The 24,496-nt window shown below is 33.5% G+C and overlaps 1 protein-coding gene across 1 annotated transcript in view; it reads right to left on the bottom strand.

Annotated features, from left to right (window-relative positions):
• The window catches only part of LOC111620350 (GTPase-activating protein and VPS9 domain-containing protein 1-like), a 39,826-nt gene that overhangs the window by 7,196 nt on the left and 8,134 nt on the right, over positions 1 to 24,496 (bottom strand). The window contains exons 2-4 of the mRNA XM_023362267.1: positions 19,297 to 19,420; positions 7,871 to 7,937; positions 7,663 to 7,777 (exon numbers count right to left, since the gene is read on the bottom strand). Of these exons, the coding sequence (XP_023218035.1) occupies positions 7,663 to 7,777; positions 7,871 to 7,937; positions 19,297 to 19,420 (306 nt within the window). The remainder of the gene's footprint in view (positions 1 to 7,662; positions 7,778 to 7,870; positions 7,938 to 19,296; positions 19,421 to 24,496) is intronic.

Raw genomic sequence — 24,496 nt, 5'->3', positions numbered from 1 at the left:
GTATAAAAAAAATCTGATATGAAAAGCCAGGCAGATCCTCTCTCTAGTCTCCTCACTATCATTTCCCACAGGGGGCTGCACAGAAGTATGCTTCTGCCTTGCAAGAAGATAACACATTCATAATTAAAAATGTACAGGTGACACATAAACTTGTAGTCTGAAATAAAACTTTGCAGAAACCTTGCAAAGCTCAATTTTCTCATCTGATGTCAGAGTTACTGATGTGTTCCCACCTTCTATTTTCAACATTAAACTTCCAACTGAATGTGTTATGCTTATGTTTGATTAAGACCATTTGGTTGGCCAGATGATGAAAATATACACTACTCACTCAATTCTATAAATCTATTCTTGAACAACCTTAGTCCTTAAACATTGTCTGCCATGAATGCCAACATAGTGTCATTAGACTCTGTATCAAGAACGCTTCATTTGTAACATTTGTAAAGAGGATATTGCACTGGCTGCAAAATCAACAACACAATTATGTGTATATTGGAGTTGAAGGTAGACTAGTATGTTGGGATGATATTTGTCATCCACCACAGTTCCTTGAGGCTATCAAATGACAGTCCTCTACACCTTGCATGTATCCTTACTGAATAATCCCTGATGTTGAAAAATTGCCTGAGGGATTACATCATATCACCAAAAAATACTTCTGATGGAAGACAGTAGTCAACATCTGCCACTATCTCAACATTTGTTCAGATTGACAGCTTTGATCTGTCATTAGGGCCTTGAAAAGACGAATGAAGAATAATGACAACATGACACTCAGGGCTGACAAGTCCAGAAACAATTCTTATCAACAGAAATACTATAATACCATGAATGCATACTTAACTATATTAATGCCACAGAATGCTCTAAGGCCCCCCATCAGATTTTTAGAAAAGATACATTCCAGAGTAGTGATAGTAACAAGTATTCCTAAGCATGTAGTTTGAATCTTTCAAAAGTTATTATCTCCACACACAAGTTGGGTCAACAGTTTTGTCCAGTAATAGATAAATCAATATCTTCCTCCATATGTATGGAAACAATATTCAATGTGTATATTACCAGAAGTCTTGAAAATCTTCCGTATAGTCTCCGGTCATGATGAAGTACTTAGTAAATTGGACTTCTTAACATCTCTGAAGGCATCTTTCTTACAGTTTGACTGAGTCACTTTTCCTTTTGATTTGTCTCGAGACGTGTTTTCATAAGCTAAGAGACTTCTTCTTATGTAAATTCAGCAGTCTTTCAAATATTTTTCTTTGACATTAGAGTTCACACATCATGTATGAACCTTTTTTTAATTAAGAAGGTACTACATTCTTGCAATGCAAGGGTATACCTATGCAGAGCTTACTACAAAGATCTACAGTAAGGAAACATATTGTCCATTCTATATATCTACACAGCAGTGGCACCACAGACTATAAAAAAAGGGCATCATACATTATATAAAAAGCTTCAAATTCTAGGATTCAACTTCAGATCTGTACTATCAAAAGGTAGCACTGGTTGCACTTGAAGCTAACTTGGCCTTGAAAACAATTTAATGTGGTTTTTGTCAACATATGACAAATAACTATATAAAAATAGTTGTATTGGAAAATGAACAAATATCATTCATTAGTTTCTTTTATATTTGCAGAATAGGCTAGAAGTCATTCATTTTCTGTAAGGGCCCTTGGGGATTAGGAAAAGGACAACTGAGATGACAAGGGAGACCTTGCCCCAATGTGTATGCACCCTTCTAAGCAGTCACACAATTCTTACAAATACTAGATTGCTGCCTTTCATACTCTGGTTAGAAGGACCTTCACCTACTATGTTCCCTCAAGATAAGAATGTAGTACTGAAGTTCATCAAACCAAGGCAAACAGCATTAAAATAACTTATACAAAAAGCCCTTCAATTTTCGCATTAATAAGAAATAGCAAAGACCCCCTCAAGGAAAGGAAAGACCCCATCAGGAGTGTACACCATACTACTAACTGACCCCAGTCTGTGTCTGCCATTGTTAGGACTCGCGGGATAAGGATCAAAGAAAAACAACAATATAGTATCACTAAAAAAGCTTTTCAGCATGGCAGAGGATGAAGGGGTACTTGTGGACTTTGATCGAGTAAGATTATTGCATCAAACATTGAACCTCACTTGGAATGTGTGGAAATCTACAGCAAGGTGGTCAATTAATTATATGGAGATGATTCCTTATGTACAGCATGAGGGTATGTTACAGTTTGAGCTTGCAATGTAATACTTCCTTTTAATACTTTCTTGTATAATTTTTCATAACCTAGCACAAAATATGATTCTTTTACAACAGACATGAATAGGTGCTACTGAAAATTTTTTGATTTCAATTCTGTTCCATGAATTTAATAGATTAATTGAGTCTATTGCTTAAATACGTGAAACTGATAGAATCGTAATCAAAACATTTCACTGCAGTGTAAACAACATGTCACATTAATGTCACTAACAGAGCCACCCTGGTGGCAAATCTTCAGACTAGTAGTGATAGACTGAAAACATGCTGGACTACAGATTGCCAAATTAAATAGGTTCAACCTATACTTATATCACACTACTCAATTAATAATTGTTATAGTCAGTCATAATTATGTTATCAAAAATTATTCTAGAATGTACCAAACATATTATGGTCAATAACAGCAGTTAAAGCTATAACAATCTGGGATGATACCGACAATTAAGGTATTACCTGAAATACATACCATTATACATAGTGTTGCCAGTTGATTTATTTTGTTTTAAGACAGCTGAACATAATGTCATAAATAAAATTCAATAAAAAGTAAAATTTAATTTAATGCAATGGACAATAAAAATAACAAGTACAAAATAACATAAGAGCAATACTGAAATTTAAAACCTTTTATTAGACACATGATAATGTTCTTGCTTATGTCAATATTGTCACAAATGTGATTCCAACAACTCTGTTACCATAATAAAGTTTGAGTATAACTAAATCTCAGTTATCTTGACAAAGATTGAATACACTATTAATTGTAACTGTCAATATATATTTAATGGTTATTAGGGCTAGTGTATCCAAAGTTTAACTTATTATTTCAGCTTTTCAGAAGTTGGAAGTATTCATAAATTTGAATATGATACATAGCAAAATTAATTGAAGAAAACTTCCCTACATATGAAACTATTGGGTTGTTCGGAAAGTAAGTTCGTTTTTTTTTCTGTGGAAAATATGCAATATTCTTATGATAAATAAATATTTTATTGAATTATATGTTGACCATTTTGGTCAAATACCTGTTGTCATTGTTTCTGGTAGTAGCACGATTTCACATTCATAAAAGTTTTGATCGTTGCTTACAAAAAACCGATCCAAGTGATTTTTGACATTGTCATTTCAAGTAAATGTTTTACAGTTAAAAATAATTGTACAGACCAGAACAAGTAATAATCTGAGTGTGCTCGATCTGGCGAATACGGTTGGTATGATAGCACGTCCCATCTAAGTATAACAGTTTCTGACAAGTTACCAAACTTGTGTGAAATTTGACATTACTGTGGTAAAACACTATAGCTGTTTTTTTTTTATCAATTCTGGCTGGTTTTTCCTGTTTGATGATATTACGCAATTTGTTTACTTGAATGCAGTACACTTTCGAATCAATTGTTAAATTGTCTGGTAAAAGCTCCAAAAATAAATTTACTTAAAATCTCACCAAATAGGGCATTTCTCTTTAAAAACTCGTGGAATTCATATATCGAGCTTTGAAACGAAACCAATTTGTTTCAAGTACTCATAAACAGTTCAATTTGACAAATTTAATCTCTTAGTGATTTCACGTGTTGTTATTCCACAGTTTGCTTCAATCGGCACTTTTATTTTGTTTTCATCGGCTTCAATTGGCCATCCATAACGTGGTGCATCTTCAATACTGAAATTGCGAGAACGAAATTTTGTAAACCAGTTTTAGCACTGTCCTTCTGTCAACACATCTCCACCATACATGTCACATGATTTTTTTCTTGCTTGAACGGCATTTTTATTTTTTTGGTAATAAAAAAGCAAAACATGCCAAAGATGCTGCTTTCAATCTTCCATATTTGATGGGACAGAAAAAATAAACAATTGCACGGAATCAAATAAAATTTTTTACAAATAAGCCATAAAATGCTGTCAAAATATATAATGATAATACGGTTTAGATCGAAAATGGCGAGAAAAATACCACTAATCCGTCTAGTGGTAAAAAAAACGAACTTACTTTCCGAACAACCCAATAGTAAATAATTGTTAGTTTATAGTAGTTAAACATGAATTTAACAATCAAAATTCAATAAATTCTCCTGAAATTTGAAAATAAGCAATATATCAGTATGATTCAAAAGTTGCCAGACACTGACAACACTTTTGTGAAAAAAATCTCTAGCACTGTCAAAAGTGCTATGAATGCAAACATGCTGATATTTTCATCATCATTAAAGTGCATACCATCATTTTATAAGAGCAGTCAAGTTTATTCCTTTGGTAAATATTGTTTTCCACAAGAAAGAATGACGGACGAAAAATTCATTATTCAAGGCATGCTGCATCATAACTGGAAACAAGGGTTCAGTGCAAGGAGAGCAGCAGAGAAAATTTGCAAAATTGAAGGCCTAGATCTTATGAACAAGTATAATAATCAAAAGATCTTACTGAAACTAAATCAAATAAATAATATAAGTAAACAACGCCTTTTTAACAGTCCAGCAAAAACATTTAATTCTCTAATAACGTTTTTGACCAATTTTAGCGGCCTTCATCAGTTACTCCAATATCAAAAAGAACAAGTATTTGAAATTTACGTAATACAAAATTAAATAAAATTAAATTAAACTGCAATTGCGTAGAACAATGGAAAAAATAAAAATACATAAATAAATAAATAAAAAATAGAAATACATAAAGCACATATAGCCATGGAATGTATCAATCACAGAGATGCAGAAGGTTTGGCAAATGCTTGGAAGTCATTTTATACTAACACAAGTTAATATATGTATCCATGATGACAGCATTATTATTTATTTGGGTTTATTTGTTTATTTTTATTTATTTATTTATGTATTTTTATTTTTTCCGTTGTTCTACACAACTGCAGTTTAATTTTATTTAATTTTGTATTACGTAAATTTCGAATACTTGGTTCTTTTTGATATTGGAGTAACTGATGAAGGCCGCTAAAATCGGTTGAAAACGTTATTAGAGAATTAAATGTTTCTGCTGGACTGTTAAAAAGGCATTGTTTACTTATATTACTTATGAACAAGATAATAGCAGCTGAATGGTTTTTCCAGCAACACTTGCCAACTGTCTGCTGAAATCAGGGTTTCACTATCAACCATTGTTCAGCATTTGAAACACTTTAGCTTTTGCAGCAGATCTCAAGAAGTATCCTATAAACTGATGGAACAGAAAGAACAAAGGAGGATACAAGTTTGCAATCATATGATGCAAAATTCAAGAGATGACATGTTCTGTCACAGGATTGTAATGGGAGATGAAAAATGGATATTTTTCAGAAATCTTAACAGAGGAAACTAGTGGATCTGACCAGGTGAAGTGCCAGCACAACATTCTTTACTTTTAGTATATTCCTTATATTCAAATTTTGTCACCAATACAGTTGTTGTATCTATACTGGTTAACTAAAGTTCAAGTCAATTTATAATATTTACCAATCCTTCACTAAGACAAATTTCTGGGATAATAAAAATACCTACTAATTTAGTGAACTTTTAAACTATAAATGACAATAGATGTTTTCCTTCAATGTTGGCACATATGTATTAAGACAAGACAGGTAGTTGGCTGGAATTTGAGTTCTGAATGGGCACACTACTGACCACTTTGCTTAACATTCTGAAAGTTATCAACTGATAAAATTTGATCTCAACTGGTAAAATAACTGGGGAGATGCCAAGGCCTCTTAGTTCTTCTCCTGGTTGAGACCGAATTTTTCCAGTTATTTGTACTTTGACATTTGTAAATACATGTCAAAGTAAAATAAGTTTAGGATAATATTATACTGTTATATACATACATAACTATATACATATTTATGTAACCCTTGAGTCAGTATCTCTTTGATACCACGTCAGGATGACACCACTGTATCCTTAGGTCGATACAGAGACCACAAGTTCATGTAAGTGGTTACGTATGAGTTTTGGGTCCGGAATGGAGGGAATGGAGAGAAAAACGGAAGAAGTTGCACTCAAAGATGTTTTAAACATCAATAACCGTTTATTTATATTGACTTTAAGTTAATTATACATCAGAATTTAAGGTTACAAAGTTAGTATTGGCTAAATACACATTGGCTGTATAAGTTACGTGAATCACGTTCAGCATTGATCTTTTCTGCAATTCCGTTTTCTAGTTACAATCGAGTTTGCGATTAGTTTACGCGGAAAGAGAGAGCGTACAATAGTGCGTGGGCAGGATAAATACCTTAACTTATACTGGTTTCTCGAAGTAGTTCTCTTGTTCAGTTGTTCAAAGTTTGTTGATGTTCTAAAGTTCAGTCAGCGAGGAAATAAACATACAGGTACAGTTCTCGGCGTTGATCTCGGCTGGAGGTGGACATGTTGCACACACACAATCAATTCATAACTTCCCCGATCTTACTCATTGTGCCTGTCCTTTTTATATGAAATCCTCTTTTCGGGCCTTTCCCCGATTTCGTCAGGGATGACAATCTCCTTGGACCAATGAGGTGACGGGTGACACAATCGTGATACATAGATGTACTCATCTCAACAAGGAACCCAACTCATGGAAATCGAGGTTTAAGCAAATTTTATCGATTTTATTTTTTCCTTTTCTCTTTTAATTTTTTTATAACTTGTTCCATCTTTATAAAGTTGCATTTAAAGTTTAATTAAAATTTATAAAAGATTAAAGTCTACAACACAAAATTTCTTACCCTCACATTTATGATTTTAGCCATTGCCAAAGAAAAATTTATTTTACATGTTTTTACATATTGAATGGATAAGAGCCTACAATAAAAGATCAACTCTGTTCCTGAGGTGTAAGAAGGATGAAGAATCCCTGTGTTTTCTTCTGTTAGTATCCTGTGGAAATTTTTTAAAGTATAGGATAAATTTTAATCCAATGAATGTACAGTACTTATAAATATATACAAAAATTTATCCTTTTGCATTGCAGCATGCCCAGAGGAATGCAATTGTGTTTGAAGATTTTAACAAAGTTGAATTTTGGATTTTCCATTATATTTAGTAGTTTTATCCTGGTGGTTTATGTATGGTGTTTTCCTTTGCAAATAAATCTTATTAATTTATAATTTTGTAAGTGTAACTGTCTTAGAAACCAGTGAATGTAACTGAAAACAACTTTATAGTAACTGTGAAAATTTGATGTACAAAATTAACCAAAGATACTATGTTTTTAAATATTTGTTTTTTTTTGTTAAATTAACTTTTGTGACTTATTTTATTTGGACCCGATAATTCCAGTTCTATTTACACTACTGGTACAGAAGTCTTTGTCAGACAAGTGGTAGCTATTTCTTTAGACATACATTTATCCAAAAACAAAACTAAATTGGAAAAGCATTGAGGTCTGCCGATTATATCTTAAGATTTTGTAAAGGAGAGACTTACTGATCTCGTAGTTTGTCTCCGTCGCCATTGGGATACATGGCATGTATGTAAATTTGACTCATAATAGTTCTCTCTATGACTGATTGTGCATACTCCAGCTGCACCTCACTAGCACCTAATTAAACAAATAATGCAATTGACAAATAGTTAAATAATTGAATAACTTTAAGGAATAAATTGCAGATATATATATATATATATATATTACCATGCCATGTAGGATCCAGTTCCATATTGGAAAATAAATAATGTAGAAATTTTTCTACCAAGTGTGCCTGAAATACAAAATATGTTCTAATTAAAAATAAAATGGCAATTTTTTTGAGACAATCAAAAACATAGTCAAAGAATTTGATTCTGTCAAAGACAGAAATTTCTTAATATTTACAAATTAATGATGCAGTAAAAGATTATCCAACAGTCTGACAAGATTCCCATTGACAATGAAAAAGTAGTAATAACAATGGACTTAAAATATGCACATTCCTAGAGAGAAATGATAAAATCTGATGAATGGCAATTAATGAATAAAACCTGGCATGTGTAAATAAAAAAATATTCAGGATACAAGTTAGATTTATATATAAACAAACTTCATCAACTAACCCGTTATACATTAAAGCAATACACCAATCAAAGCCGAATTATCGTGCTAGAACCAGCTAAACTAATAATAATTTACAAGATAATTTGGTACTAGAGTTAGGTGGTTAGGCACCATCTCTAGCTAAATTTAATAATTATAATTTTTAATTAATTAAATAATTTAGAACTAGCTGAAAGAAAAGAATCGGCCTGAAGTGTTAAGTTAGAATTAAAATAAAGCTAAAAAATTATGAAATGCAGGAAAAGTGTACACAACAATAACCAATGACTGTCAAAATGTAGCAGTCTGCCATCTTTTTATCTTCTCTTCTCTGCCCACTCCATTTTATATGCCTTTTCCTTTTTTTCTGGCATTATGCCATTGCTTGTAATCATGTCCAGACCATCTCTTGTTTGGTGTTGAAGTAAGGACCCCTACTTAGGGGAACTGGTCTGGAAAACAGAAAGAAAATATTCGAGGAACTTGAATGAGGAGAGCTCACTGTGGATCAAATCTTGGTCAAGGATGGAAGTAAGAAGAACCTGAGAGGACCGAGGTGGACAAACCTTGGAAGATGTCCCTGAGCTCGAGTAGCACTGGGCCAAGAGAAAGATTTGTGCAAAAAGACGTATGAAGCTTCAGCTAAAGCTTGAGGATCTACAAGGTGCAGAGACTTGAAGTGTTCGGCCACATACCAGAAAGATATTGCTTGTATATTTAGTTAGGACATTTTAGAAAAAATTGTAATGAGGTTATCATTAGTCCCACTATTGTAATTTAGTTTAATTTAATCTTAAGGCATTTTTGTTTGAATTAATTATAATAATATATGGGGAATTCAAAAGTTTTGAATGGTAAGTTTGTTTGTTCCAACGATTTAAAAATACTTTAAATGCTTTGTGAGATTAATATTTTAGGAGGGACTTGCAGGTAGTAACAGCCACTCTCCCAGAGGAGAGTGGCTGTTACTACCTGCAAGTCCCTCCTATTTGTACAAAATACTTAGAAACGATAAAGGGGTAGTTAGAAAAGAAGATAAGGGGGGTGTGTACAAGATTCCCTACGAGAACCAGCTTTTAGGAATTAAGAAAGAATATGTAGGGGTTACAACTAGGAACCTAGGTTTAAGGATCAAAGAACACAAATATGATATTAGAAAATGTTCTAATGCGACAGTTTTGGCCCAGATGGTGCAGGCAGAAGGTTCATTGGTACATTGGGATAAAGCCGAAATCCTGAAACAGATACACTCGCCGGCATTGGCAAGAACAGCTGAAAAGATAGAAATCTATAGAAGCAAACTTGAAGAAAAATGTATTAACGCAAGGGATGCGGAAGGTCTTCCTTCTGCTTGGAAGTTTGCGGTTAAAAGCTTAAAAAAAGCGCATGAAATTTAGTATGATACATAGTAAGCTCTATATAGTTAGGCAGACGATATTAATATTTAGTAATGGTATTATGTTATTATTTTGAATATTTGTATTATTTACAAGTATTATTTATTTTTATGTTATCGGTTTATTTGTATTTTTGAATATTTAAACGAGTCGTTCTATTTATGAAGTGTTCTATTTAACCTGAAGATGATCCAATGAATGGATCGAAAACGTTTGTTTTAATTAAAAATAATCTCTCAGCGAAAGATAAGGTGTTGATTACATGTTTAATTGTTTTCTGCTGAGTATAGTTGTGGTTTATATTAAAAACATCCAAAGGGTTATAGTGGAATATTGACTGACTTTCACCTACAATTGGTTCCCACAATCCAGAACGATATCATCCGACCACCGCCACCTCGATCGTCAACTATTGGGTACCTATACTTGCTTGGCACTATATTTCTACCTATCCTATTATCTATCCTTTTCTTTCTTTCCTTTATTAGAATAATTAGTATTTAAGTTATTGATAAGTATTTCTTGGTACTGCGGTAATTTTATTTCTGCCTGTGGATTCGAAAAACTTTTTTTTTGTGAATGAAAAGGAACTAGGAGTGTCGGAATCCAGAAGATCCTGTCAAGTGTTAAAATACGAGTAGAATAAAAGAATGTTTTGTTATTCTAATATATGCATCACTTTGTTAAATAAATCTCACTACGTGCATATGACCACACAGTATTATTTGCAGATAACCAATTAGTTATAGCTGACAATGATGATGATTTAACATATATGACAAGAAAGCTGAAAGAGGAATATAATAACTGGGGACTAAATATAAATATTGGAAAAACTAATTAAATGGTAATTAGTACTGAAGACATACATGATTTAGTTTTGGAGGAAAATGAAAAAAATTGAACTGATTAAAAAATGTGATGAATTCAAATATTTAGGAACAAAAATTACTAATGATGGTCAGATGGAAATTGAAATTAGGGACAAAATTATGAAAGAAAGATCTATAAGAATGTTAAATAGAATCTTATGAGATTAACAAATCTTTAAAACAACAAAAATAAACATATATAAATCATTAGTTCTAAATGATAACATATGAAGCAGAAGTGTGGTTATTAAATTTAAAATTTAAATCTAAATTAGAATCCACAGAAATTAACTTTTTGAGACAATCCAATCAATGTTCAAAACTGGATAATGTAAAAAATGAAAAAATTAGGAAAAAAATGGATTATCAAAACTCTATAGTCGATTATATCCATTACAAACAATTAACTTGGTATGGCCAAGTTCACAGGATGGAAGAAGGTAGACTACCACAACAGATATTAAATTGGATTCTGGCAAGAAAAAAAAGAGAAAGGGCATGGCCTACATGGATAAAGGAAGTAACAAAAGCTATGGAGCACAAAGGACTGACAGAAGAGGACTGTTGAGACAGAACAGAATGGAAAAGAAAAGTTTAGGCATAGGAAGATGCTTAAACATTATTAACTTGTACAATAATAATAATGATAATAATAAAGTAACTCTAGCAGACTCAAATAGCACACCATTAAACTTACACTCACATCATACAGACATGACACAACACATAAAAAGCATACACACATCAAGCAATCGTGGGCTCGAAAGGCACTCCATGGCAGGCATCCTTATGACCTGGCCCAGGATTTTGTTGACAAAACTGCATCAAACAGCTGGTTAGACTGGGGATGTTTCTTTGGGGAGACGGAAGGATTCATGATTGCCATACAGGATCAGGTCATAAATACTAAAAACTACAGAAAACACATACTCAAAGATACAACACTCACAAATGACACATGCAGAAAATGTCACATCATGCCAGAAACTATACAACACATCACTTCTGGTTGCAAGCTCTTGGCACAGACAGATTACTTACATAGACACAATCAAGTAGCAAATATAATACACCAAGAGCTTGCAAAGAAACACAAATTGGCAGACATCCACGAACCATACTACAAGTATATTCCACAGACAGTATTGGAAAATAACACGCACAAAATGTATTACGACAGAGCCATAATCACAGATAAAACAATTTACCACAACAGACCAGACATCACACTCATTGACAAACACAATAAAATCACATACATTATAGACATAGCCATTCCAAACACTCACAATGTACAAAACACATGCACTGAAAAAATTAGCAAGTACACAGAACTCGCCCAGGAAATAAGGCATCTGTGGAGGATGGATAGGGTGCTTATTGTACCTGTTCTCTCCTGTACAGGTGTGATACCACACACACTACACAAAAGCCTGGGAACATTACAATTAAGTAGAAATACATACATCACACTACAGAAGGCCACTATATTGAATACATGTCACTTTGTTAAAAAATTCCTGAATACAGACACACATACTGACACACTTATTTAATTTTAGTTTTGTTTTGGTTGCTATGCCTTGACTCTGGTCTGGCATAGTACACAGCCACCAGTTTAAACTGAGTATTACCCACTAAACCCAACACAATAATAATCCGTCCAAGCCAATAAAGCAACCTTTTTCCTCTTAAAGTGTTCCTGTATGATATGTTCTCAACAGCAACATTGTGCTAACAAAATACATATAATAGAGAACAACAAGCAACCTTGATTCAACAATAATAATAATAATAAAGCATTTGACAGTGTTCCACACAGTTGGCTGCTACATATTCTACACATGTACAAAATACACCCATCTCTCATTGCATTCTTCCAAAACACTATGCAGCACTGGAGAACAATGCTACATCTCAGGGTTAGTAACACTTCCATACAAACAAACCAAATATTCATTAGGCGAGGAATTTTTCAAAGAGATTCCTTGAGTCCTCTCTGGTTCTGCCTAGCCCTGAATCCATTATCCAACATGTTAAACAACACGCAATACGGCTACAATATCAGACACGAAAAAACAACACAGTTTACACTCTCACATCTCATGTACATGGACGACATAAAACTTTATGCATCCACACAAAAACAACTTCATCAACTCCTACAAATCACACATTCATACACTAAGGACATACAAATGGAGTTTGGCCTAGACAAATGCAAAAAACTTCACATAGAAAAAGGAATCCTGAAGAAAGAAGATTTTGCACTTGGAAATGGAGACGTTATTGAATCCATGGAAGAGGGCGAGTTCTACAAGTACTTAGGATTCCAACAGGCCAAACTAACAGAACATACACAAATAAAGCAACGATTAATTAAAGAATACCAAAGTAGGTTAAACGCTATACTTAGAACACAGTTAAATGCAAAACACACAGTTAAAGCAATAAACACATATGTCATCCCAGTACTCACATACTCTTTTGGAGTTATACATTGGACTCACACAGATCTCGAGCAACTCCAAAGGAAAACAAGAACAACACTTACTAAGCATAAACAACATCATCCTAAATCCGCCACAGAAAGATTAACCCTTCCACGTAAAGAAGGCGGACGTGGCCTGATTGACATAGTTAACCTTCACTACAAACAAATACAGTCACTGCGAGAGTTTTTCTACAAGAAACAAGAAACATCACAGTTACATAAAGCAGTAACTCTAGCAGACTCAAATAACACACCATTAAACTTACACTCACAACATACAGACATGACACAACATATAAAAAGCATAGACAACATTAAGCAATCATGGGCTCAAAAGGCTCTCCATGGCAGGCATCCTTACGACCTGGCCCAGGATTTTGTTGACAAAACTGCGTCAAACAGCTGGTTAGATCGGGGATGCCTCTTTGGGGAGACGGAAGGATTCATGATTGCCATACAGGATCAGGTCATAAATACTAAAAACTACAGAAAACACATACTCAAAGATACAACACTCACAAATGACACATGCAGAAAATGTCACATCATGCCAGAAACTATACAACACATCACTTCTGGTTGCAAGCTTTTGGCACAAACAGATTATTTACACAGACGTAATCAAGTAGCAAATATAATACACCAAGAACTTGCAAACAAACACAAATTATTAGACATCCACGAACCATATTACAAATACATTCCACAGACAGTATTGGAAAACAACAGGCAGAATCTGTACTATGACGAAGCCATAATTACAGATAAAACAATTTACCACAACAGACCAGACATCACACTCATTGACAAACACAATAAAATCACATACATTATAGACATAGCCATTCCAAACACTCACAATCATTCACATTCACTGAAAAAATTAGCAAGTACACAGAACTCGCCCAGGAAATAAGGCATCTGTGGAGGACGGAAAGTGTGCTTATTGTACCTGTCGTTCTCTCCTGTACAGGTGTGATACCACACACATTACACAAAAGCCTGGGAACATTACAATTGAATAGAAATACATACATCATGCTGCAGTAGGCCACTATATTGAATACATGCCACATTGTTAGGAAATTCCTGAATACAGACACTAACACACTTATTTAATTTTAGTTTTATTTTGGTTGCTATACCTTGACTCTGGTCTGGCATAGTACACAGCTACCAGTGTGAACTGAGTATAACCCACTAAACACAACAATAATAATAGTGTATGGTTGTCAGATTGTATGCAAATTTGATTTGGTACCTTACTGGATTAACTGATATCTTGAGATCTAATAGTGACTGTTTTATTAAAATTATTTTTGTTCATCAAAAGGTGATTGTGCATGCCTCTTTTGTCACTATCCCCAACACAAATTCAAAGGTCATTTTGAAACTTAACAATAAATACCAGCATTATGATAACCAATAACAAAAGCTAGCTGTTGGGAAAGACAAGTTGTAAAAGATATATCAATAGATAAGGTAGGTGCGTATACAACTACTTTTACATCTGAGTAGAAGCCTTTGATGAAAGAGAGAGTACTGGAAAGGATTAAATGACCATATTTTACATTTCATCAAAATTACGTGACATCCGAATACGGAAGCAGCAATGGCAATCCATTTTGACTGCTGCCTGTGCCAAAGCAAGGAAAATTGTTTGTCTAGCTCAAGTAAATATAGATAGATGATACTGATCATAATTTTGTCAGTCTCCAGTATCAAGTGACCTCTTAGTAAAGATTGACCTCCACCTTTTCTGGAAAACAAAATAAAATCATTCATTTCTTTTTAATAAACCAGGACCCATGTGAACACTTGGCTAGCCTTTTTCCACTTCCTGGTGGCCACCTATACCTTTAAAATAAACATTGAATAAGGTTTTCTGACTGTGTGCAATTGTCAGGATGGTCAAGGGGTCGAATATGTGTCCTCCCGTACAGGCATCATCATGAACTCCTTTGCCCAAGTGGCAAAAAGGGATTGGGTGATGACTAGTAATGCCATGGCCATCGTATACGACAGTATCTACCTGCCACTCATAACCTACGCCTGCGGCACCTGGGGTTGGTCCACTAAGAAAGTGCATACGAAGAGAAAACTGATTTCTTCACAGAGACGTGCACTGTTACTAATTACTAAATCTTTCCGTACTGTTAGCAATCGGTGTCTCCAGGTGCTCGCTAGAAGACCACCGATAGACTTGGAAATCGCTCAAAAAGAAAAGTATCAGCAAATTAAATGGGGCAGCACCATTAACATCTCTAACGACACTATTCACCATGAGGACATAGAATGGACCTTCCCATTCAATGAAACTCTTTTTCCAATCGGACAGATAACCAACACTAAGATGGACAATGACGACACCAGTATTAACATCTATACTGACGGATCAAGAATAAATAACTCAGTTGGCTGTGGTCTTGTAATATATGAGAACACTACTGAACTCTCATACCAGACTTACCGCCTTGATGATAAATGCACGGTGTTCCAGGCAGAACTCTTTGCCATTTGGAAAGCCGTCGAGCACATTAATAGGAACTACGATAATATCACTGCCACCATCCATACCGATTCCCTTTCGGCCTACAGGCTCATTAATAGCCCAAAATTACACCCGCTGGCTGAATACATCAGGAATGCGCTGCGGATGTCTTCGTGCAAAATCCAAATTACATGGGTCAGAGCCCATCAGGGGGTGGTTGGCAATGAGAGGGCCGACTCTCTTGCCAAAACTGCCACTACAATGGATAAGAACCAGATAGCCTACAGGAAAATAAGCCAACAAACCCTTCGCAGCATGCTTTGGTCTGACACTGTACAACACTGGCAATCCGACTGGGATCAAATCATGCAGCATGTCACACATAACTTTATCCCTGACTTACAGCAGTACCTTGCTATAAGGTAGTACACCCCTGACTTCTATGTCAATCAGATTTTAACCGAACATGGGAAATTTGCTAATTACCTTGCGAGATTTGCAAATGGCAACACCGATGTATGCCCCGTGTGCAACGTCAGGGATAGTCCAGAACACTACCTGTACAACTGCATAATTTTTGAAAGAGAAAGATTTGAGTTTAGTCTTCTACTAGACCACTTCAACATACCCTGGCCGTGTAAGCATCCCGACATCTGGTTCAACAAAGAAATCTAGCAAGTCTTCAAAAACTTTGCCAAAAGGATCTACAGTGTCAACTATAACACCATCCACAGCTAATCATCTCTTCGGCACCATGGTGCCTCTTCCTGCAGTACTTCTACATGCGAACTATGTGTGGCGTCCCTTTTGGACGTTTAAATATGCATTTTTTATATTTTTTTGTACACTACATGCGAACTGTGTGTGGTGTCCTTTTCGGATGTTTTATGTAGGTATACTTTATATTTTCTTGCTCACTCTTAGAATCTTTTGTACAAACTCTTCAATTGTAGTTATTGTTCATTGTAATCATACCTATTGTTTTCAAGCCCTGGTAATGCTTCTTGCAGGGCCAGGGCATGTACTTTAGTACCAATAAAATACATTGACTGACTGACTGACTGGTCAAGGGGTCGAAAGAATCATGCGTGGGCATGAAATAGTCACTGAGACAGGCTTATCATTCACTTTTCCCCATTTAATAAAACATTAAAAGTTTTCTTACAAAAGTTTCTATATCCTTGTTGCTACAATTCTCCTTCATCATTTCTTTTTAAGAAAAAAGAGTCCAGTAATAACCCAAATGACCCATTGTATGTATACACTCAGTTCCTGGTTGACAGTCTGCAAAATTGACAACCCCAAGGCTCGCTACGCTTGGATATAACAGTTCTCGGAGAAAGAATAAACCTTGAAAAGAGAAAAACTTTGGGAGATAGAACAACAAAACTTGAAGAGCAAACAGTTGATCTTAGAGGAAGAACAAATATTGGAGCAAAGAACACTGTGTCCTTGAAACACGTGTTTTTATAGGGTTTCTCTCTTCTAGTCCACATTCGGACTGGTTTTCCCTCATCTCCCAGTGACAATTTGAAACCTTTTGGGGTGTAGGAGAGTTGTTATTGACACTTAACCCAATCCCAAGCATCTAAACTTCCTCCAAACTTTGGAATTCTCCACCATAATTCTAGCATTTTGTTTTCCGTTTTGATGAAAAGAACTTTTATTGTTTAAGTGAGACTTTCAAAATGAAAACAAAGAGAGATTTAAAGATGAGAACTTAACTGTCCAGCTGGATATTCATAATCATAAACATACAATTTTTAAAAAGAAATTCAGCCCTTGGTATAATTAAATGAATTAAACATCTACTGATATGAGATAGATAAACATCATTACCTTATTATTCTGCTAATTTTAAAACTGTTTGAATTAGTAACACGTTATGTCAAGCTACTGTGTAACATTATGAAGCTGCATTAAGCCTGTCTGCACCCATTTAATGTTCAATGATCATACCTTTATAGCGGTTCCTCTATCTTGTATAATTTTAAGTATTATAACCTTTTTATATTAATACCAACTGAAGAGGGTCGTTTCTAACAGTCCGAAATGCATTTGGGTTATTTCATGTTAATTACTCATGTAATTAATTTTTAATGTACATCCTTTTTGTTTTATTAAATGTACTCCATTGATACCTGGGTGTTTGTGCTTATTATCACTAATGTGATAAGTCCTTATTATCTACCTCTCATTAGTAGATTTTTAATTAGCAGAATTTTTATTTCCCATCCAGGACCTCACAACTGGGTGACTGAAAAAATGGGAGTGATAGTTGATGAAAGAAAGTATTTGTTCTCAACCATATGTTCAATACATAAAAGGGGTACGTGAACATCAATATGATCTTGTGAACAACAGGCATACCACCGCCCTGTCCACATACACCACAAACCCCGAAGTACATGCAGACTCCAGAACACCAGATTAATTAGGCAGGCCTTTCAAACAGACCATATCCAAAGCCTGGAGGCTTGGGAAATTTATAAAGCCAAGTCAAAAGGGAACTGTATTCACTTTAAGACTGCCAGACGGTGGTGCATGCACAGAAGTACCTGTATAAGAAATTCGAACAAAGTCAATCAAATGCATGAATTTGATATATTCAAAGTTTAAAGTCGAGCATCATTGTTCTAACATTCCAATTTTGGAAGTCAGTTTTGTTAAATACCTGAGGCAGGCCTTCAGTCACAGTCACAATGAACTAAAATAATAATACTATGTCACAATGGTAAAAAAACAATAAGACTCACATAAATCCAAATCGACAAGAACGATATGAACAATACACAATATACACATAAAATAAAGCATAAAACATGCACTGCAAGACAGTTAAAATAGACTGAACTCTGAACTACTTTACAGAGAACTGATGTACTTGGAGTCAGAGATGAGATGACCAGATGGAAAAGATTTTTGGAACAGAGATTATAGAGTAAAATATACTGATTCACATAATGAATTGGATGGAAAATATAAGTAAAATTAATTCAAACACTGAATCTGGTGAAGGCAATGAAGTTTGTATTGTTCAGAGAGTTCTCAGGACAGTGACAAAATTTAAATTTAATGTATGAAAATGACTAATTTAACTTCAAAATATAAATTTTTTAACAATATGGTTTATAATATGCAATAACATTAAATATAAAGTAAACAAGTTTCCTTGTTTACTTTTCAATTTGAATATAATGGAATGCATCTATATTTTGGTATAATGGCATGCCATTAAAGGTGGTGTAGTAAGTTAGATAAGAAGCTAAATATCAATAAGCAAAAGCTACTTCTAGCCTTAAATGTTCATTTTAAGCCTAAAAAACTTTAGGTTAAATGTCTATTGGCCACATCACAAATTTCAAAAGAACATTTAGAATGCCAAACAAAATCACCAAAACTTGAGCTAGTTATGAAGAGGAGAAAGTTTCCCACAATGTCCTGAATTGTGAATAACTTTATCCCAGGTAACTTCCAATTTACAAAAACCCCACTTTAATTTTTGGTAACACAAACTCTTTTATTCATCTTCCATGTAAAACATGGAATGATTATATCTTTGAAAACATTTTATCTTCTGTCTTGAGTTTCACTTTTGGAGAAAAAAATGTTAATCAATAGACCAACTCAGATGTTTGGCTGTTGTCAAAAAAGATGGTCATTTGTCAATCCTTAGGTTTAAAGTGGCTACATGTCCATTTGAGATATAAAATTTTTTATGTGCAAAGGATTTATGGAAAACAAAGACTTAAATGATTTTTACACAGACTAGTGACAGACACCCATGGTTTTACCTTTTCATCAGAAACTGTTAGAGCTTGGAATTTTCGTATGAATACTTCAATGGTACGTTCCTTTTTCTCTAGAAATGCCCGAACACATAAAGACACCAGGTACCTGCTACACACCAGCTTGTCCCTGATAAACAAACAAAATATTAATTATTATACACCAAATATATATAAATCCACCTATATTTAATAAATCAGTATGAAAAATTAACAAGGAAGTCAATCAATTCATAATTGTTAATCAGAGGGGTTGTAAACCAGCAAAATTGATACTTGAAATGTAAGATATATGTAAAAATGCAGTAGACTTGAAGATATAAAGAGAGAAATGAGAAGAATAAGAACTGTTGTACTGTACTTGGAATCAGAGATGATATGGCCAGATGAAAGAGATTTTTGGAGCAGAGATTATAGAGTAAATTACACTGATTTACATAATGGATTGGATGGAGAATTTGTTTTAACGAACAACGTATGACAAAGAATATTTGGATACTGAGATATAATGAACACACATTAACCTCTTCTCACTCACTGTCACATCCCATATGTTCATGTACATTGTACAGTGATCACTTATCTTGCTGACATTCAGCCTGAAAAATACTCTAGTAATTTTATTTTAATTTAATGTCTCTGATGTGTTCACTGTTGTTGTATGTTTATTTCACTATTTCTCCAATAAAAGACATTATGTCACAGAAAATATTAATTCATATCCAAACTAAAACATCTAAGATGTAAAAAAAATTGTGCAAGTAAAAATTTATGAAAATTTAGAAAACAATAATTCCAGTAAAAATCTTGTGGGTATCACTTCCAGGCATCAAGCTTATCTTTAGCAAAGAAAAACTGCTAAGAAAAATTTTGACTGTTGTCTAAATTGTTATAAATTTCTACTTAGTGTAATTTTTTTACATCTCAGGTATTTTGTTTGGATTATATTTATTTCAAAATTTCTTGTATTTTTCATTTTTATGTAACTGAGGAAAAAACTGACTCCTGAAAATCGCTCGGCATAGATAAAATTTAAGAAATGTAAAGTTTGCGTTAAAAGAAATTTTCCTGACAAAAATTATCAAATTTACACTAATAGGTGTACAGAAAAATTGGGATGAAAATTACAGCATGACTTTTTATTCTTACCAACACACATGTTACTCCTCCAAAAAGTAGATCTCAAATAGATGTCTGTCTCGTCCTCTCCGTTCCTATATTCTCTTTTCCCTTTGTTCTTCTGACCAATCAGGTTCTACACCTCTTGTTTTAAAAAACACATCAGACCAACCAATAAGGGTGAAAAGCCCAGATGTACAGTTTTGAAAGAAAGGAAGGGAAGTTAAGAACACAAAGCTTAATCAAGCCATGAAAGTTTTGAGAAGGGTTGAGTTTTGTTGGATGTCTGAAGAAGAGAGGGGTCATGAAAACTTGGACAAACTGGGATAAGAAGGGGAGGGGGAGCAAACATTTTGAAAAAAATGCAAACATAATTTATGGACAGCCCCACTTTCCCTGATTTTCTAGGTCTGTATGAACCCTCCATGTTATGAGAGAATAAAAAATTAGAATAGAAATAAAACAAAGAGATATTCTAAAATATGAAAGTTTCCTCCAAAGTAAACCATGATCTATCAAATCAATTGAAGTTAAATATAACTTCTGCCATTTCTGACTGATAAGTAAAAACTAATTCTATAATACAATCTAATATATATATANAAAGAAATCAATTTCCTTTTCTGCATCCACAAATTAAATTGTTTCATCAAAATCACTGAAAGCAACTTTCTAATTGTATTTAATAAAGTTATTGGATGATAGTTGAAAGGATCCAAAATACTGCATTTTTTATAACTTGATTTCAACACAATTGTTTTCCATTCATGTGAGATAACTTTGTTACATAATATAAAATTATACAACTTACAAGGGGAACCTGAGAGGTTGTCATCACCAATTTCAACAAAATTTTATGGATGTGTAGTATTTACTTGTACTTAAACTAAGCCAAAACAATGGGGCTGTATTCTGGTCATCATCTCTCACAAAACGGTCACTGATTGGCTAATCATTTGTTTATGTCTCGAGAGATCATCGCATCTCTCTAAATGCAATTCTGGACAACTTTTTCTCTCTTCGCTTCTCATTTATTGGAGATGAGAGGATAGTTGTCTTTTAACCGGCCTATTGTCTTTCACCTCAATTTCATTATATCCAATATGGACAACTGGATGCTACTCGTGCTATATAATCGCATTACAAAACGTTCTCTATCTCGGGAAAGAATATTTCGAGAGAGAAAATGCTTCTGATTTTTTCCAGTGCCTACTCGGAAATGCCACTAATTCCATTTTTTTTCTTTAATTATCCTACATTAATTACTGAACTATTGAGTATGATGTTAATCTTACTTAGATATTTTTTGAAATATTACCATGTAATTTTTCCTTAACTATCTAAGTACACACACTTTTCTAACTTCAGTTATTAAAATTTTTATTTGTTAAGAGATAAATTGACATTACATTCTGCAAAAACATTATAAAACAAAAAACAAGTTCATCAAAATTACATGCTTTATTTGAACACGTGCTCTTGCCATGTGATCTGTGATTACGTACTCTGCATTTTCCAAAATTTTACAATTTTATGGTTAAAATTCTATACTGTGTTGCATGCACAGATAACCCAAACATGTATAATCAACCTAATAGTATCGTGACATCGTCAATGAAGATGAGATTGTTAAAAGTGACCAGAATCTCCACTGTTTTCGAAAGACAAAATTCGTCTCTTGTTTTGATGTCATTTGTCATTGAAAGAAGAGACGAGAGATAAGTGACCAAAATACAGCCCCAGGATCAATTATTCAGGCATTCTTGAGAAAACCACAATAAAATTTTTATAGATCTATTAAAACATGCACAGAAGCACCAAGTTTTGAGTTTATAGCATGGCCTGATTAGTAAAGGCATTACGTGAACAGTATTACTGGATGGTTTCAAATCCTGTGTACTAGAATTTTGTTTTTTTACATTTATAATTATTGAACTTAAACTTTATTATTCATTATAAAATATCAGGGAATTCAAAAATTCTTTTTTGACAATTTAACATTTTCACCACAAAAAATATACACGCAATAAATATTTTCAATTACTGTTTCACAAGAATATGACATCATTTTGAACGGTATTCATCATAAAAACAGTTAAATCATAATAGTTCAGTGCATGATGCACAAAAATTCATTGCTATTTCATTCACACAATCTTTACATTTTGCTTTAATAACAGAGGATGAAAAACAAACTTCATTAATTTTTTGAAAAAATTTCTTTTGTGTGTTATTTGAGACACAAACCATGCATATCTTAACATGTCACAAAGAACTGGTGAACTCAACTGATTGCAAATTAAAGAAAGAGTATATTTTTTTAATAGCATTTTCACAATTGGCTATTTATCTATTGGTTTTAAGGAGATAGCTTCAGTTTGTAATTTTTTGATAACATTTTTGACCTGTCCATAAAAATAAATGTTGCAAGGCTGAAGTACATTTTTAATTTTAATTGGCAAGACGAAATATCTTTGTTGTCTACAAAAATTTTGTTGTATATTTGGAAATTTTTATGACCACACCACAAATCTCTTATTAATAAAAACTTTTCATTTTTTACATATACAGTAGAGCATCGATTTTCCGAATCAATTTGGGACTGGGTTGTTTGGAAAATAGATTTTTTGGATAACCAAATTATGTATGAAAAAAATATTAACCTAGCCCATGTTGAAATTTGTTCAACTCCTGGCATGTCGTTAAGTAGACTCCATGGTTGCGCCAGTGCTGCCAGCTAAAACACACACACCAACAAAATAATATTGGAGTAGCCCAAGACAGTCAAAGATTGCAGCGCCACAGCACTAGCAGAAATTTAAGTTTGCTGATTAGAAAGCTTTCGGTTAATTGATGTTTTGCTTGATCAATATTCGAATAATCGTTGCTCTATTGTAGCTGTAATATTTCAATTTAAGTCTTTATAAAGATTTGTTAACTTTCCTGACCTAGAGCATTTGACAATGATGTTTTCAAATTTGGAGACAAGAAAATCAACTTGTTTTTGTACTGTAGGACCATACATATGAAATGTAATATAAATGTATTGATATGTATAATATAAGAACCAACATAACATTAAACAAAAGGTGATCATAATGTTATATGGAGTGATCAAAATAAAAAAATAAATGTTATTGTTAATTGTCTACTTGGACTTTACTTATTAATAAGACTTAATACTGGTGTTTAAAGATTGGCACAGCAATGAAAGTTAGTTCAGGAAAGAACAAAATTTCTTTATTATATCACCTGTAGTAATATACAGGTGATATAATGAAGAAATTTTGTTCTTTCCTGAACTAACTCTCATTGCTGTGCCAATCTTTAAACACCAGTATTAAGTCCTATTAATAAGTAAAGTCCAAGTAGACAATTAACAATAACATTAAAATTAAGGACAGCAAAGCTTTTACAATTAAAAAAATAAATTTTCAATGACTAAAACTGTACATAACAAATTTAATAGCAATATGATTAAATTATAAATGTAAAAAGATTCTCATATATGGAATTTGAACCCATATAGTAACACTCTTCATGCAACACTTTAACTAATCAGACCACACTGTGAACATGCAAATGATGCTTCTGTGCAGGTATTAATAGTTCTAAAAAACTTTTATCGCAATTTTCTCAATAATGCCTGAATAGTAAGTTCTGTGACTTTGGCAGAGTTTAAGTACAAGTAAATACTATACATCCAAAAAATTTCATCGAAATCAGTGATGACAACTGATGTAAAATGTTCCCGTTTACATGGTCTAAAACAGTACACAAATTCTTTAAAAACACAACAAAAAATACTTGAACTTTAATTTCTCCACAATTGAGTGACATGCTGGCACCTGACAATTAATTAAACACAACACTGGTTCTTTACCACACAGCTACACACTCTGGTCAGCACTGACCCAACATACCAAAGAAAAGCACACAATTTCTCCCTCTATAGGCAGGAAAATCTAACCCCACATTCTTAGGGATACTATTACAGCAACGCACCTGACACGTGTTACAATTTTGTTTAATTGTATATCAAACTTAACAACAACCTCCCTGGTTTTCCTTGTTAGAAAGGCACTCA

The sequence above is a fragment of the Centruroides sculpturatus genome, unplaced genomic scaffold (genome assembly GCF_000671375.1).
Source record: "Centruroides sculpturatus isolate CEXI.00-Female unplaced genomic scaffold, Cexi_2.0 scaffold32, whole genome shotgun sequence".
In the NCBI taxonomy this organism is placed as follows: Eukaryota; Metazoa; Arthropoda; class Arachnida; order Scorpiones; family Buthidae; genus Centruroides; species Centruroides sculpturatus.
Note: the sequence above shows the minus strand (reverse complement) of the source record. Positions and strands in the feature narration are given on the sequence as shown.